The 15,765-nt window shown below is 41.9% G+C and overlaps 1 protein-coding gene across 1 annotated transcript in view; it reads right to left on the bottom strand.

Moving 5' to 3' along the window:
- Positions 1-15,765, bottom strand: part of robo2 (roundabout, axon guidance receptor, homolog 2) — a gene marked incomplete at its 3' end in the record, with an annotated part of 154,085 nt that overhangs the window by 126,125 nt on the left and 12,195 nt on the right. Inside the window, exon 2 of the mRNA XM_079482167.1 lies at positions 12,239-12,565. Within this exon, the coding sequence (XP_079338293.1) occupies positions 12,239-12,565 (327 nt within the window). The remainder of the gene's footprint in view (positions 1-12,238; positions 12,566-15,765) is intronic.

Genomic DNA, 15,765 nt, shown 5'->3' with positions numbered 1-15,765 from the left:
TTGTTGGACACTCAATAAACCAAAGTACGACCTTAATAATCACAAAATATTTACTCTTTAACAACATGTAATGAATTTTAGCAGGAATTTTAGATTTGACTTGTCTGTGATAATGAAATACCTTGAACTCAGCAATCAGTAGCTGATGTTGAGTTATTTGCGGATTGCTTACATTATCTGCTCAGCGTGAGGTTTTTGCGGAGAGGCAGCGGGGATCAGGTTGCGCACCGAGCCGATGTCTTTCACTCGGGGCTGGCTGACTGGCTCCACTTCTCCGATCCAAAAAGATTCACCCGAGCAGCGGGTGTCTGGAGTATCATCTCTCCAAGCAGCTGAGACCCAAGGAATCGCTGCCACTTTGGGATGGAGTGATGACAGGAAAGAGAGATTCATAAGAGGGAGGTGGAAACTGCAGCACCGCAGGGGGGCGGGGCTCAGACAGCCTCATGGCTGCCAGTCAAAGAAAGTTGATGACAACACAATGTTGGCACCACCCACTTTTCCTGTTTCTTCAGAGCTGCTTGCCAGACTGCCAAAAACGCCTGGCCCAGGAAAGAGGAGCGACATGAGGAAAAGGGGGTAGCGGGGTAATGGTTTTGCCTGAGGTATCGCTATCCATGTGTGCGTGTGGACAGGGAATATTTATGATAATCAACACCCCGGTTGGCACCGTTGGGCGAGCTGGAGATTCACTGTATCTATCCAACATCCTCCATCCCCCCGATCACATCCTTAATCGAGTCAAGTGACTTATTAAAGCGTATGGGCAACGTGGGGCTAATTTCATTAGCTGCCTGCCGCGGACCCCTATCTGATGTGTGTGTGCCTGGAGGGGGGAGGGTTCAGGGAACAAGGGGGAATGGTTATCATCTGTGGACCACGGCAATCAGAGGAGGCGGAGGAGAGGGATGTTGAGGAAAAAAGAGGGAGTACAGGAAGTGAAAGGTTAGTTTGATTAGAACATTACAGACCACTGCATTCATTCCAGGCTTCTCACTTTGCCACTTTTAAACCCACTTTGCATTATTACAATGTTGGTATATGTAAATTAACAACTCTTTCTCTATGTTCCTTGGATTGAGAAATGCGTTTGCCAGCAAAATTCACCAAATAACGCAAAACATGCATCATTACATACACTACAAACATTGTAACAATACAAAGAGGGTTGAAAATCTGCAAAGTTGCAGATAAAAAAGTAAAAGTAAAAAAACAACAGGTACAACAGAAGGGATAGTAAAGATAATAAATAGGAGATGAAAATTAAAAACCCTAGTGCATCGACCATTGAAAATCAAATAAGTCCAATAACTACAATTGATAGTATCATTAACCGGTTATTGGCCATAACTAAAATAATTAATAGCTATCAGTTTGCCCAAGTTTTTATATCAGAGCTTCCCCAACGTTACTGCTTTTACCATAAAGATTGCAACACAAAAGCCAGCCCATGTTAAGCATGTCACTGTATCGTCCGCAAACCGACCCGTACCGTCTCTTCAGTTTATTAGCAAAGGTTCAATCGCAGGTCAATCAATGCCCAATCGGAGGTCATTTCCAGGGAATGACCTTTTATCTGCCGCTCCCTTCGAGAGGTCCCGCAATCACGCCGGCACACCGGACTCTCCAAGGCTCTTCAGTGGCCGCCCATTCAGAAAGGGCCAATCTGAGAGCGGCTTACCACACAACACATGCTTTACACCGCAGAGATAAGCCTTGTGTTTGGGATTAAAGGCTGAGCTACAGGAAATCATTATCGGACTTCTCATTTCTCCCGTCCGGCGGAGAGATTCCGAACACTATGGGGCCATTCAATGTGGTTTTATACAGTACTGAGGAAAGCGGGTATCAACTAACACGCGTGGTTTATTTGCCATCCACCTGCTGGACCAACATGGTTTTAGTATTACAATGCCACGTGCAGCCAATTTTATTTTGCATAACGCTTGCGATTCGCTTTGCATAGATGCCAGCAGTGTGTGCCGGAATCTACAGCTGAATTACAATGGGTTTATGTTTGTGTGGTTATCTACAACTAACTCAGCATGTTTATGTGTGTTTGAGGCTCTTTGTTTTCTTTGTGCATTCGTCAATGCATGAATTCCTGTGTCTTTATGTTTCCGCAAGCATGCGAATCTGCAGTTGAATTACAGTATCTATATTTGTGTAATTATTGGTGCTAACAGAGGCGTAGTTGGAGATTGCGACTCAATGCTTTACTCCTGCGCTTGTTCGTCATGATTTCAGTGCTGCTATATAAGCAGCCAAATCAATATTCGTAATGTGTCCGAGAAGTCATTTAGTTGTCTCCTGGTAGATATTTTCAGAAATAAATGGGAAGGAGATGGAAACACAAGAGATTTTTAATGCACTTTATTGTGTCATGCAGTGACGCTGCAATAGTGCATTATGGAGAATTTGGAAGTCACCTGCTGCTTTAGTCATTATAACCTCTATACAAACAACACAAAACTAAACATATATTCGCTACATAAACATGAATACAATGAAGATTTATGCAGATGAGGATATGACACTGTTCATTTTTCAAAGTCAGCGAGAAATGCATAATTCACCCTTTCGATACACACACAGACAAACTGATGTATGTTGGGACTGTCTTGGGCCTGAGTAAAAGACTATTAATGTTTTTATCAAATATTCAAGAAGTCAAATGCCTCCGTTTGTCAATCTCACACACACACACATACACAGACAGACACACACGCACACACACTTACAAGGCGATCACTCACTGTCAGCCGCTTTCATTTCCTGTGCAGGTCAGTAATTTGATATAAGACCATCCAAAGACATCCTCACACACATCACACGAGACTGCAAAACGGCTCTGATCTTAAAACAGCGATACATAAACGCATTTAACCCTGGATAACAACGTGGCCGAGAAATTAAAGTGATTGATCACGACAATTTAACAGCTTTCAAATTAGAAATCCTCTCTGGGACCAGCAGACACCATGCAGCAGAATCTAAGAGATGAAATGTGGGCCCTTCCTCGTGACTGGCCCCTCTAGGCATAAACAGGCGAATATTGGATGGTTTGATCAGGTTGGAGATATGAAAAATGTGACAGATTATTCTCATAAAGGTTCGGCTTTGTTTTTGCAAGCTCCGCCACAGTGACCCCCAGTAAAATCTAAAAGTGTCTAGTGAAAAATCACAAGGAAATAATAACAGCGGAACCTCACTGGACCTTCACTCTGATATTCACACCATCACTCCGGGCGTGTGCAAGTACCACACGAACCTGCTGTACAAACATCCCCGAATAACAATCGTGGAGACAGGAAAACTGCGAAGAGCAGTCCAGAGATAACACTCTACTTAGCATTTGAATGGAGCTGTTCTGATTTCTATGCAGCTTGGCCTTTTGCCATGATGTATGTATGTGCGTGTGATGTATGACTAGCCAGTCCATGTGTTTCTCATTTTCATGTTCAAGTTCACAAGTGAGTGAGTGAGTGTGTCTATCAGTCCATCTGTCTGTCTCGCTGTCTCACTACTAAACGTGAGTTCATAAGCCCACACAGATGAATCACTATTTGTCTCAAATTAACATTCACATACGACAAAACATTTACTCAAATGTAGACTATTGCAATCCCTTAAGGGGGAAATGTCATATCAAACAATGTCCTATTGTTTTCCTATTTCCGATATTATCAATTTTAACAAGTCCGCAACAAAAAATCTAAAGCTTTCATAGTTATTACGTCACAACCCCAAACTCATTAACATCTATTCGTACTCAGAAACATGACAGAGAGAGAGTCACGTCAACTCCGTTGACTCCAATGGAACACAGCAATGGCGGCTCTCAATAGTAATAGTATCGCATGAAGCTGCGGCTTAACAGACCAACTAAGGTCAACTTTTAACCCATTTAAAGACGTAAGTCATATCATAGAAGGGGGAAAAAGCATTGCGAGAGACAACATAACTTCCTGGAACTCAATGCTCCATGAATCACGTGACGCATGAACATTTTGAACTCTCTCTCTCTCAATGGCTCTGGACCCACCATAAAAAACTAAAGTGTAAACTATGCCATCATGCGAAAGATAGCCAATAATAACAGAGATAGTCACATAGTCTTAAAGGTACAGTAGTGTTCATTCTAAAGGCTGCAAGAAAGCAAAAAGCAACGAAAAAAGGCAATTAACACAAACAGGACTCAAAGGAATAAATACAAGGGCAGAGGTCTTCACTACTGACAAATTTTCTCATTGACACAAACGTGGGGCCGCAGCGCAGACAGAGCGTCCAGCGTCCACCTCCAGCTGTTCTTCACATCGCACTCATAAACTCTCAACCCTTCTGACGGACCCCACACTGCCTATCAATTTCAAACACCAGCAGGAAGGACACCAGGCTCAGGTTTCACCCCCCACACACACACACCCCAGTACAGGAAGCTTAGGTTACCCCCTACCCTGCCGACCCTCCTTACGCAGCTGTCCCGAGCGGCAACGAGACTCCCGTTCACACAGTAACCAGAGTCAAACCCAATATCTGTCCAGATATTAACACACGATCACGACAGACCGTTAGACCATTCACAACAGTGATTCTCAACTGGTGGAAAAACACAGATAGGACGGAAAAACAATTAATACAAATAATAAATTGCAAATAATCTTGAACCTGAAAAATGTATAAAATCATAAATGTTTAAAAGAGAGGAGAAATTCTCAAATATTTTGTTAATGACAACGGCTGTTTGTTCATTGGTAATAAAATGTATCCGTCACTTGGTTATATGGCCAATACTAATACACATTTATTTTAGTTTATTCAAATGTTCTATTCAATGATTTTTGTTCAAGTTCAGTAAATGCCTTTTATTCAGCCTGTCATATCAACCCTTTGGTGCACAGCTACAGTCGCTCTTCAAATTAATAGAAAATGCATCTAAAAATCTTTGAAAGATATTGCAATTGTTTTTAACAAACCCAAAAAAATATAGTTTTACATTTTAAGAGCAAAGAACACACGAAAAGCTGACAGAGGTTGTCAAAAAGTAATACGTGAAAGAGTAAATAACTTGACTTTGCCATTCATGATAATATGAATTCATTTAGATGGAAAAGAAATGTTCACATTTTGCTGGCTCACCATTAGTTGCCCAGTAACTACTTTTGGGCTTTTAACAAAACCAGTTGAAAAACACTGCTATAAAATAACTGGAGAAGAGAAAGAGAAAGAGAGAGAGAGAGAGAGAGAGAGAGAGAGAGAGAGAGAGAGAGAAACACCATGACATGCTCAAGTTGGCACCATCTAAATGCCAGTTTAACACCAACTTTCCCCGAGACGGATGATGTCATCGTCCTGGCAGATACCTTCATGTGGCCATCTTGATTGAGCCGTGTGTGTGTGTTGTAGGTGACTAGAGTCCAGAGTTCAAAAACACGCAATCCATCAATGCGACTGGAAGCATTCTCTAACGACGACACTCCATAACACACACGCAGCACCAACATCTCTATGTTTGTGTGTGTCAGACAGCGTTTGCAGCATCAGCAACATTTGGGTCACCTGCACTTTTTTTTCTTTGAGGAAAATAACAGATTGTTCGCTTCAACAGAGAGCTGAATCAATTTCCTCAGACCTCCGTTGAGGGGCGGGGCTGAATTTGAGCTTTCTCTCTCTCACACACACATATGATGGATTACAGGCCTTGGTGGGGGTCCCAGGAGGCTTTGCTTCAGGGGTCACAGCAGACAGTGGTGGCGTATCTATAGGGTGAGGGGTATCTGCTCTACACGGAGCCGAACGTTAAGGAATTGCAATGGCGGCTGGTCTGAGTGGGACATTGGGATTTTTAGGGGTCATCGGATCCAATCTCAGTCACTGTCAGAATGCGGAAACCTCATGGGAATCCATCAACTCAAGGGGTAGATGGTTTGTACCTCAAATTACTGCAAGGAACCACAGAGGAACCTCGTTCTGTACTCCGGCACAGAAAACAAAACCCTGTCTGCTGTGGCCTGGTAATGCAAACGACAGGATTGAAGTCAATAGTCTGGACTTTGATTGGATTTAAATGACCAATCGGAATGATTCGGCGTGGCTCGGGGCACTTTTTGATGGCGGGCAATCATGTAATGGAGTTTTAAGTAGTTTAGGGTCACAGAGACCACACTGAATCAATGTAACACGCAAATATAAGCACATGTATACACAGGCAAAGATAGGCAGAACACAGATAACAAAGCACAATGAATCTCCAAACAAGCAATGCTTACTAGAACTGAAAACATGTATAAATTGAACATCTATAATATATTCTCTCTCTGCAATGATGTTCAGATCAAGCAGAGGTCCTGACTGACTCAAAACAAACAAATTGAACAAAGCTGAAACATTTGTTTACAAAAAAACAACATTAAATCCTTTCTACTAATCCACACCGACCATCTGATCACAATGGGCTCTGTTAAATCCATTTGACTATCACAGCAGGGTACATCTCTGTAAAGAGTGATCTCCTTTATTCCGATACGGGCCAAAATACTCGACTTTAATAACACTCAGTGCATTACACGCTCTTTTTAAATGCAAAACTCTATTCCTGACCTATTTTCAGCTGAAAACATGCACCAGATCTTAATCCACCTCATGTGTGCATGTGTTTAATGCAGCGGCATAATAACATCATTCTCTCTCTCTCTCTCTCTCTCTCTCTCTCTCTCTCTCCCTGCATGAGTCTTGAAACACAGAAATACAGCAGAAGATTCACAAGAAAGAAAGAGACAGAGAGGTTCCATGGGACCAATGATTTATCTGCTTTGTATAGCGCCACCTTCACACTCTTACATATATACAGCAGTTCATCTTTTCTCTCTCTCTCTCTCTCTCTCTCTCTCTCTCTCTCTCTCTCTCTCTCTCTCATACATACATGAAGTATCACTGAATATCATCTAGCCACCGAGCTCACCGATCGTCTCACACACTCCGATGTGACAGTAAGATAAGCATAAAATCTGCATGGCTCACAGCCGCCGTGTGTTTGTGTGTGTGTGTAACGTGGTGCTGATAAGCAGGTCGGTCTTTACAGTGTTTGTGCCGACTCCAGGACTGCAGATATACACCACTGACACATTCAATCAGGGATTTTCTTTCTTTCTCCTTTATCATGAACCAGAGATCCTTCCTTCCTCCACCTCACCCTTCCACGCTCTTATCAGAGACCACCATTCCCTGTGGGCCGCGGATACCTTCTGACATCCATCTGCTTTCAACTTAATCACCAGCTCCTAGAACCTGCAGAATCCACGGCTCGTATCCCGGGATAACACAGATTGAACGCGGGTCAGTGGACCTGGATGCATTTACAACCGGACTCGCCACTCTATGCGAGTGTGTCTGTGATTTATTTATGCGCACACACACATTTAAGTTGTTCAGAGTTTGTCCTGTTTGATATCCAGTAACAATAATATATGATGATCTTAGCGACATAAATGGCATAAAAACGATACACTGACTAAAGTGGCGTCGTTTCTTTGTCTTATTGTGCATCCATTTATTTGCCAAATTTGACAACAGCTGCAAATATGATTATCCATTCAGAATATATTTGGCCGTAGATTTTTAATCCGTTTTTACATTTTAATTTAATTCAATTTTAACATATTGGTCATACCATATTATCAACCCCAACTAGTTGCGCCCATCCAATCAGATTCACCCACTCTTATTGGGTTTTATTAATTCTAGACACACAGTCAAACAGCTTGAGATTCATTTGAAAAGCTTTACACAATAAAGCTGCACTTTTACCCACTTAGAATTTAATCTTAACCACTTCCAAATGGTGCCAAATGATGCTCCAAAGTGGCACGTTGGTGCGCATCAAAGAATCTTGAAAAGAACCTTTTCAAAAACGTCAGCCAATCGCAGAAACCTTTCAAAAAACGCCAGCCAATCGCAGACTGGTGGCCTTTTTACACACCGGCAATGACATCCGTTTCGCCCGTTGTCCATTTGCATACTTTTAAAGGTTACACGAAATGGCACTTTTTTTCTCTAAGACTTAAAAGTACACGCAAGCTTTCCAACTGTTTATCGCAAACCATTAACAGACACAAACACATTCACAGTCTACGGTTCACACCCTATATTCTCAATTAATTCCTCCATGTTCAACAAGCTTGTTGCCTCCAGACTTCTAATACACCTGCACACCTAAAAGAAGAGATACAGCAGCTAATTAACATTTTCCTGCATGACTGTTCGCCCCAGGTGTGGCTTGTCACACGCTTCCCGTACACAAGCTCTGACCCGAGATTCCGTCGCTTTGGCAAATTTATTCAAAGCAGGGTTTGCCGCGGTCTGACATGCTCTTTACAATGATTTATGAACCTGCTCATTGACCCAGTTTATCCCGAGGAGGAAGAAAGAGGGAGCGACAGGACAGGAGAGAGAGAGAGAGAAACATAAAAACTAAAAACAAAAAAAATGCATGACACTGTTTCAATATTACATCATGCTGAAAAATATGTACTTTTCTATCACCAGTCAAATATGTACCTTTAGGCTGAAGACGTATGTAAATTGGGGTTCAGCCAATCGTTCCCAATAGCCTGTCAGCACCTTTTCTCATTTTTCCTCTGGTCTAATTAAGAGCTTATAAAGACAGGAAAGGGATTAATTTATGTTGAGGCAAGTGGGAAAACACCTGGTGGAAAGTGTGTCGTTTTTTTATGTTAAAATATGTTCTCCTATTTCTGCTTAGCATGTGACGAAAGCTATAAGCAAGCCATTATTAGATTTACAAACTCTGTCCCCCAAACCTAACCACAGATATACAAAGCAGCCGCATTGTGAGATTTAGTCAGATATGTCAGCGAACGAGTCCACCATATTAGGGCCCAGTTGCATAAACTTAGCCGCTAAGTTAAGACTGTAGCTGTGTCTGAATTCGCCCCTATCTCCTACATAGTTCAGGTGTCCGCCATTTTGTAGTGTTGTCCGAATTCTCAGTGAACAACTTTCGTTCACTACTTTTTACCCACAATGCATTACGATTTTGAGTGTACATCCGATGTCCACTCATTTACTCACTATTTCCCATGATACAGCGGAAATCAACCTTCTGATTAGAATCAGCTGCCATGAATGCACGTTTAAACTTTATAATACGATTATACTTTGTTTTTGTTGACACTTATTTTCTACTTTTTGAGAATAAACTGATTAAATTAATGTGATAAACAGTGGTGCTTTAATTTTCTGCACAATAGTAAGAAATCATGGTTTGCAATAACAATGTAAGATGACTGTTCACGTAATGAGTACAACATGGTTGAGTTTCAGAAGCGGTAATGCTGCTTTCTTTTCAAAGTGAGGATATATTTCAATATTAATAAAACTGATTTCACAAACGTACTATTTTTACAATAGTATTGCAAATCATATATCACATAATTCGTAGAGTTATTGCATACATATTTTTCTTCGATATCGTGCAGACCAACTTCCCAATATGGTAGCGCCGTTGACATACGATTCACAATATGAATACGATACAAATGCAGCATATTTGTATGTCTATGACACTAACCCCTCCAGTCACACACAGCAACACTAGCTTATCCAATGGAACCCATTGTAGGGCAGAATTTTCACACATTTTTGCATTTCTCTTTGCTTCTGCTAGTTTACACTTCACCTTAAAACAGAGAAATAGATCATTTCAAGAGTCGAAAGGAAAGATAACGACAGTAAATGACATGGAACCGAGGTCACACCAAACAAACACTAATATTAGCTATTTACACACTTGCATCTGACGTGTTGTTGAATAGCGACAAAATCTACTCTTTCTTTCAACTCTATTGGACACAAATATGCGTAACAAGATCTGTGTGTCTGCTTTGTTGCATTGCTAATAATCAATTGTTAAAGACTAGCGTTTGAGATAATCCTGCTCGGACGGACACCTCCCCACAATCTGCCCTGATATTAATAATGCAGCGAGCTCCTTTCACAAGCCTCTCTCAGCTTCCTGCAGCCCAGCTTGGGGTCTCTCTGATCAGGCGGCTCCAGTGGTCCACGGTGAGTGCCTGGCTGCAATCTGTTTCAACAGAGCCTTTCATTCAGTGTAAGGGGGTGGGGGGGATGCTTGGATGGGGGATTGACACGACCCCATATGAGAGCGAAAGAAAAAGAGAGAGAGAAAAGACAGGAGAGGACTCGTGACTCAAGATGAAGCAACCGAGAAGCCCCAAGAACTACAGACTGAAACGTCAGACGCATTTTTTTATGTCACCGAAGGCCAGCTGTTTGTGTTGGAGTGGAACATTTTCTGCGCATGAGTGTCCGTACACACAGCTGGCAATAAAATCAACATTTACTTCTTGAGAAAACAGCTCGGCTTCAGAATATTTCTACGAGGTGACTGATGAAACATATTTTGTTTGGCACCATCCGAGAGACGTATCGGTTTACGTTGGCTTCACTTCTATGATCGCTCGCCACTAAAGAGAAGTTTTATGAGTAGAAACTGTGTAATGCAACACAGCTGACGGTTTCACTTTGGTGCGTTTCTCGTTGTAGTTTAAGTATTCACTGTCACGCCGACCTCTTCTACCCTTCACCTCTCACCTGCCGCTCGTAAAAAATATCCTACAGCTCATTTACACTCTTCCACTAAACTCTGAATGAGAAAGAGGTAGAGAGATGAAGAGAGAGAGCGATAAAGGAAAAGAGAAAGAGGAATAACCGGGGACTTCATCAATTTTTCATGAATTTTCATTTAGGCGAGGACACCCCTCTTAGCGCGATCGATAGATCAAGCTGCTGTCACACAGTTAGCACCTGGGGGCCTCCAGCACGCCTGTGAAGAGCCCAGAGAAGATCAGAGCAAATACACACCCCCTGCCCACTACACAAGTTAAACACACACAAACACCATTCCTGCCTTTAAAGCCTTTTATATGGACTCTATAACCTAAATATACCATTGTGTATCAACAGCTACAAGCAAACAATAGAAAAGTATCCAAAAATATTACAGAAAACCCTGCCACAATTGCTACCAAAATAAACACAAATCATCTGTGTATCCATAGACTTTAACCCAAATTCCTGTGCTGTATCATCTATTACACAGTTAAATAGAAAAAGCAGCTGTGTTAAAAATTTGCCTCTCAAAAAGCTTCCCACAATCCCTCGCTTTAGAGTCAGGATTTTCAGCAGCAAACACACACACCCTCTCATTACTGCATGGGGTCTTGGCGGCGGCGCACCGAGCCGGTTTGGTTATCCGTTCATTCAATATTTATCATCATATCCTTATTTCATGATGGATTGCCTCTATTTTCATATCAAGGCATAAGCGAGGCCTCAGTATTGATCAGCCTGGGGTTAAAACAGACTTTAAGATAGCCGCTCTCTTAGACTACAGGTCTAGACTACAAATACAACGAAGCAAGACCAATACTTCTTTAATCTCTAATGACTTAACATATTGGCTAAGCTAGTTCTGTCAGCTTTGATGTGGCAAAAATCCTTTAAAAGCACCATTCGATGGTAGAACGTGTTATCTAATAACTAACTCAAGGTCAGCCAAGCAAAGGGTCAATTAAATAACAAAGAAATAGCAGAGATTTCAAATATATCTGGCCAATGGTTAGAAAAAACTAGGATGGGTGACTTGTCACTCATGCTGGATTCTGATTGGCTTGGGGATTTGAGCCCAGGGGATGTGATCTCTCTAAAAATGCTAGTCAAACAAACAGGGACCCATCATCAAAGCCAAACCCATCTACAGGTTGTCAATACACCCTTCTCCTGTATCCCATGTGTACAGCTTTCCTTCTGCACATAGCAAAGCCATCTCTCTTTTATCTGTAACTCCGTCATTTCTTGCTAAAACTAGTTTCTTGGGAAAACTTGGCAGGTTGCAGTGAAACAGCTTGATAAATATGCCAAAACATATGTAGAACAAATCAAACTATGGAGCGATATGCAAAATACCCATCTCTCTTTTTTTAACCTTGGAAACGACGCTTTCCAACATTCCTTAGAGGCAACACCAAAATCAGCCAAGATGTGGAAACTGCAACACTCAAAGGATAATTTTGTGCAATTGTAATTTTTGTTTGTGCTTCGGGGAACATGAAGAAGTCCAACCTGAAGAGCACAGCTAGTTTCCCAACACTGGCTGTAACTGTCGCTTTAGACAAAAATTGTTGAAATACAAACTCACATGCTACTTCAAGAGAGGCGTTTCGGCTAACGGCCTCCCCCAGGTAGTTGCGTGCCACACACACGTACGCGCCCTCATCGGGTTTACTGCGACGGCCATGTACAATGCGCAGGAAGAAGAGAGAGCCGCTGGGCAGGAGCATTCGGTGCGATCGTGGGTCATCTTTGTCGGTTTCAACACGTTCTCCATCCTTATACCACTCCACGGTGGGGGTGGGCCGCCCCTCCGCCTTGCAGTTTAGGGTGGCGGGTTCGCCCTTGGATACGATCAGATCAGAGGGGTGTTCCACAATCCGGGGCGGAGAATCTTCCTGCCGCAGACGGGATCCTGGGAAAACAGAAAATAAAGAAATACTTATCAGTATGACCTTATATGCCTACTGAAACTTTTAAAGAGGAAATGGAAAACATGTTTTTTGGTTGTTGAACAAACTCAATAATCATGATGCAAAATTTCCCACAAACCAAGCTGCATTTTGAGTTAAAAGCCCAGTATACCAAATTACCACTTGTGATCCAAGAAAAGTTACGACAAAAGCACAACGTGGTTCTCTCATCCAGCTCACTCATTGAGCTGGCAAGCCATCGGGGACTTGCCCTCCGTGACAGAGGGGTTCAGGGGTTCAGACTCACACTGTGTTAAAATGCTAATCCCCTGAATGTTCCCCTGCACAGCCCAGCATTTGCCATGGATAACGCTAGCAGCCCACGCTAGGAGTCTGGCCCTTATGATAATAGATTGCAGAAAGAGCAGTATGAGCCTTAACCCGAGAGATAAGGAGCCAGAGGCCACCCTGCATTTACATCACTAAGGCACGGGCCGAATGAGGACAAAAGTGGCCCCTGATCCCACCAAAACCCCACCAAAGAGAAGGGCTAAGCTCTGTGCCGCTATGGGCTGCCGTCAGATGAATGCTGCTAGCTTTGCATGCTTCGAAAGCACTTGGTTAGTGCAGAAACACCCTTGAGATTGTAAATGCTGATTTTCTACTTCTTTCAGGGATTTGAATTGCTTAACTCTATGTCTGACTTTCCAAACCGGTGAGGGGGAAGGGCAAAATGTTTTAGAATTTGAATACTGAATATTTAAGGAAAACAATTATGTCTCTCATGTTGTGCTATCTTAACATAAAGTAACCAAAAAGTAATCATGGTTTTCCTACAGAACTATATTTACTGCAATATAATCATGGTCAAAGGTGGGTACGTATTTTGATCCCTAAAAGGTCAAAGCTTCAAACAGATAAGAAATACAGGAATAAAATTGAGTTCAAAATATTGTATTATTTCACTTTTAAGTTTAGCGCTACAGTCAGGGTTAGCACACACTGTAGAAATAAGCCTAATTTTGGAATTTAAGATAACGTAGCATCCCCACAATGGTATAAAAACTAATTATATTCTCTTTCTGTAAACAATGTGCAATAGAAACAAAATAAATTTGCATGCATTAGGACTTAAATGAAGCTTGTGGAATAGCTAGCAGGCTAAACCTCCTACTACAGGGGCACGCTAGCTGTGCAGCTTTGTTTGTTTAGACCCGCTGAAACATCTGCTCGCTAGCTGTTTGCTAAACACAAACCATTACGGTGTGCAGGATGGACCCAGAACAACAAGAGACCCAATGGCAGCAGCTAGCGAGGGGTGGCGTTGGCCAGTCTCTCCCCCGGGTCAGCAGGTGGTACTTTTTGAATGCTGATGTAAGAGACGGAAACAGTGCAGATCCATTATAACCACCAGTTTATACCACTGGGACCAGAACACAGTACAGTAAAACAAGCTTGTTAGCTACCTTTCAAATATGGGGCATTTCTGAATCTGGCATGTGTCTTGGTGGTCTGGGGGTGCAGCAGTGCTGACTCTTTTAAGGGGAGTGCGCCCCCACCGCCTCACTTCACCTAATTTGTGCTAATTCCTGCCGTTTTCTTTTCATTGATTAGTGATCACTCGGTTGTCTGCTGTCTACGTAGGGCCACCCAGAGACTAGAGCGGACACAAGAGAACGTCTACTGACAGAGCAAAATCTTATCTATAATCATAAAGGTTTCGTGTTTAATCTGCGGCGCATTTTGAATGTAATGGAGCTCGGCTGAAATGTGCTGATTCTGTTCAGTCGTCCTCTCTCTTTCTCTTTCCTTCTACGGCTTGCGTTTTGCATTCTGTCGCTTTCTGTTGTTCATCCTGTAAGCGTAAAGTGTTACATTAAAGTTACTTTATTGCTACATTACCTGTAACGTCAGCTTTGTCGACATGAACCTTTTGTATTAAATATTTAACCTTCCTTCTTAAAGCTTATTTTATGCATAAGCAAGGCCAATCAGAAACACGTGACACCATAAGTGACTAAATAAATGAAGCGCTAATTAACATTATGACATTGATAAATGAGGTGGGTCGAGATAAGACCGTGATGCAGGGGGACCCTGTCCTCAACCAACACGCGCACACACATTAACAGCAACAGTATCTCTTTAGAGCATCTGTTTCGCCTCTAATCGACAGCCACTGGCGGCAAGTTTTACACAGGGAAGGTGACGATACTGGCACTTGCCATGTGATTAGATTTTTATTAGACTAATTTCTTTTAATCCAATTCATATTCCAATACGCAAGCTCTAATCGCCTGAACCTCAAGGCGCCATCTGCTTGCTGTACTTTTCTCTGTTTTTCTTTCAATCCAAGGAACATTTTTGCCCAGCAGATGCTTGTAATTCTGCTTTTATTGTGCTTTCTAGGAGAGAAATTAAAGGAAATATAAAATCAGACAGGGATATTATTCTCCGGATAACAAACACGGAATACATTTTGTTTACTTTTGAATACACAAATAGGGCAATGTTCTTGGCAGTAACGTTTTAAGGTTGTAATGTTGTAATGTTGTTTTTATCTTACGATACAAACTGCATTTGAAAACCAAGGATGCAAATTTCATGAATCATAAATATGTGAGTACGTTCACGTGATTTTGTCTTGAATGTATAAACGTATTTTCAACGCATTTTCTTAATTTTTCTCAACGCTAGAGATACTGGTCATTCCATAATTGCAAACATATCAAGTGCACATCATGTTTTGATAACACCCTTATTACGTGTTTTACTGACAGTGGGATTTCTAAAAACATTTTCGTGATTTCCTTTCACATTTTGAAATGCTATAAAAAATGTGTGCATGCTGGAGAAACGGTGGTCCATCATCACTCTCTAAAATGCAAAAACAATGTCTGCAATGACAACTTGCAGGGCCACAAACACACTCCATTACCCCTAACACACTTGAGGACATCGCACATGAAAATGAAAAACTCGTTTTTTCTATATTTACTTCAATCAGCAGACTAAGCCACTGGCAAAGTCAATTTATTTCCCTTTCTCTCTCTCTCTCTCTTTGTCTCCATCCCCTCTCGTCCTGTTGCCCTCTCTTAATGCGATCATTGCTTGTTGAACAATCAAGTGCACTTGGCCGCGTGGGAGAGTGCTCTTTGCTTTGTCTCTGAACGCCTACTATTCATACTATTCCTTCAGACCC

The sequence above is a fragment of the Barbatula barbatula genome (assembly GCF_947034865.1).
Source record: "Barbatula barbatula genome assembly, chromosome: 19".
Classification (NCBI taxonomy): Eukaryota; Metazoa; Chordata; class Actinopteri; order Cypriniformes; family Nemacheilidae; genus Barbatula; species Barbatula barbatula.
The sequence above is the reverse complement of the archived record's forward strand: the minus strand, read 5'-3'. Positions and strand labels throughout refer to the sequence as shown.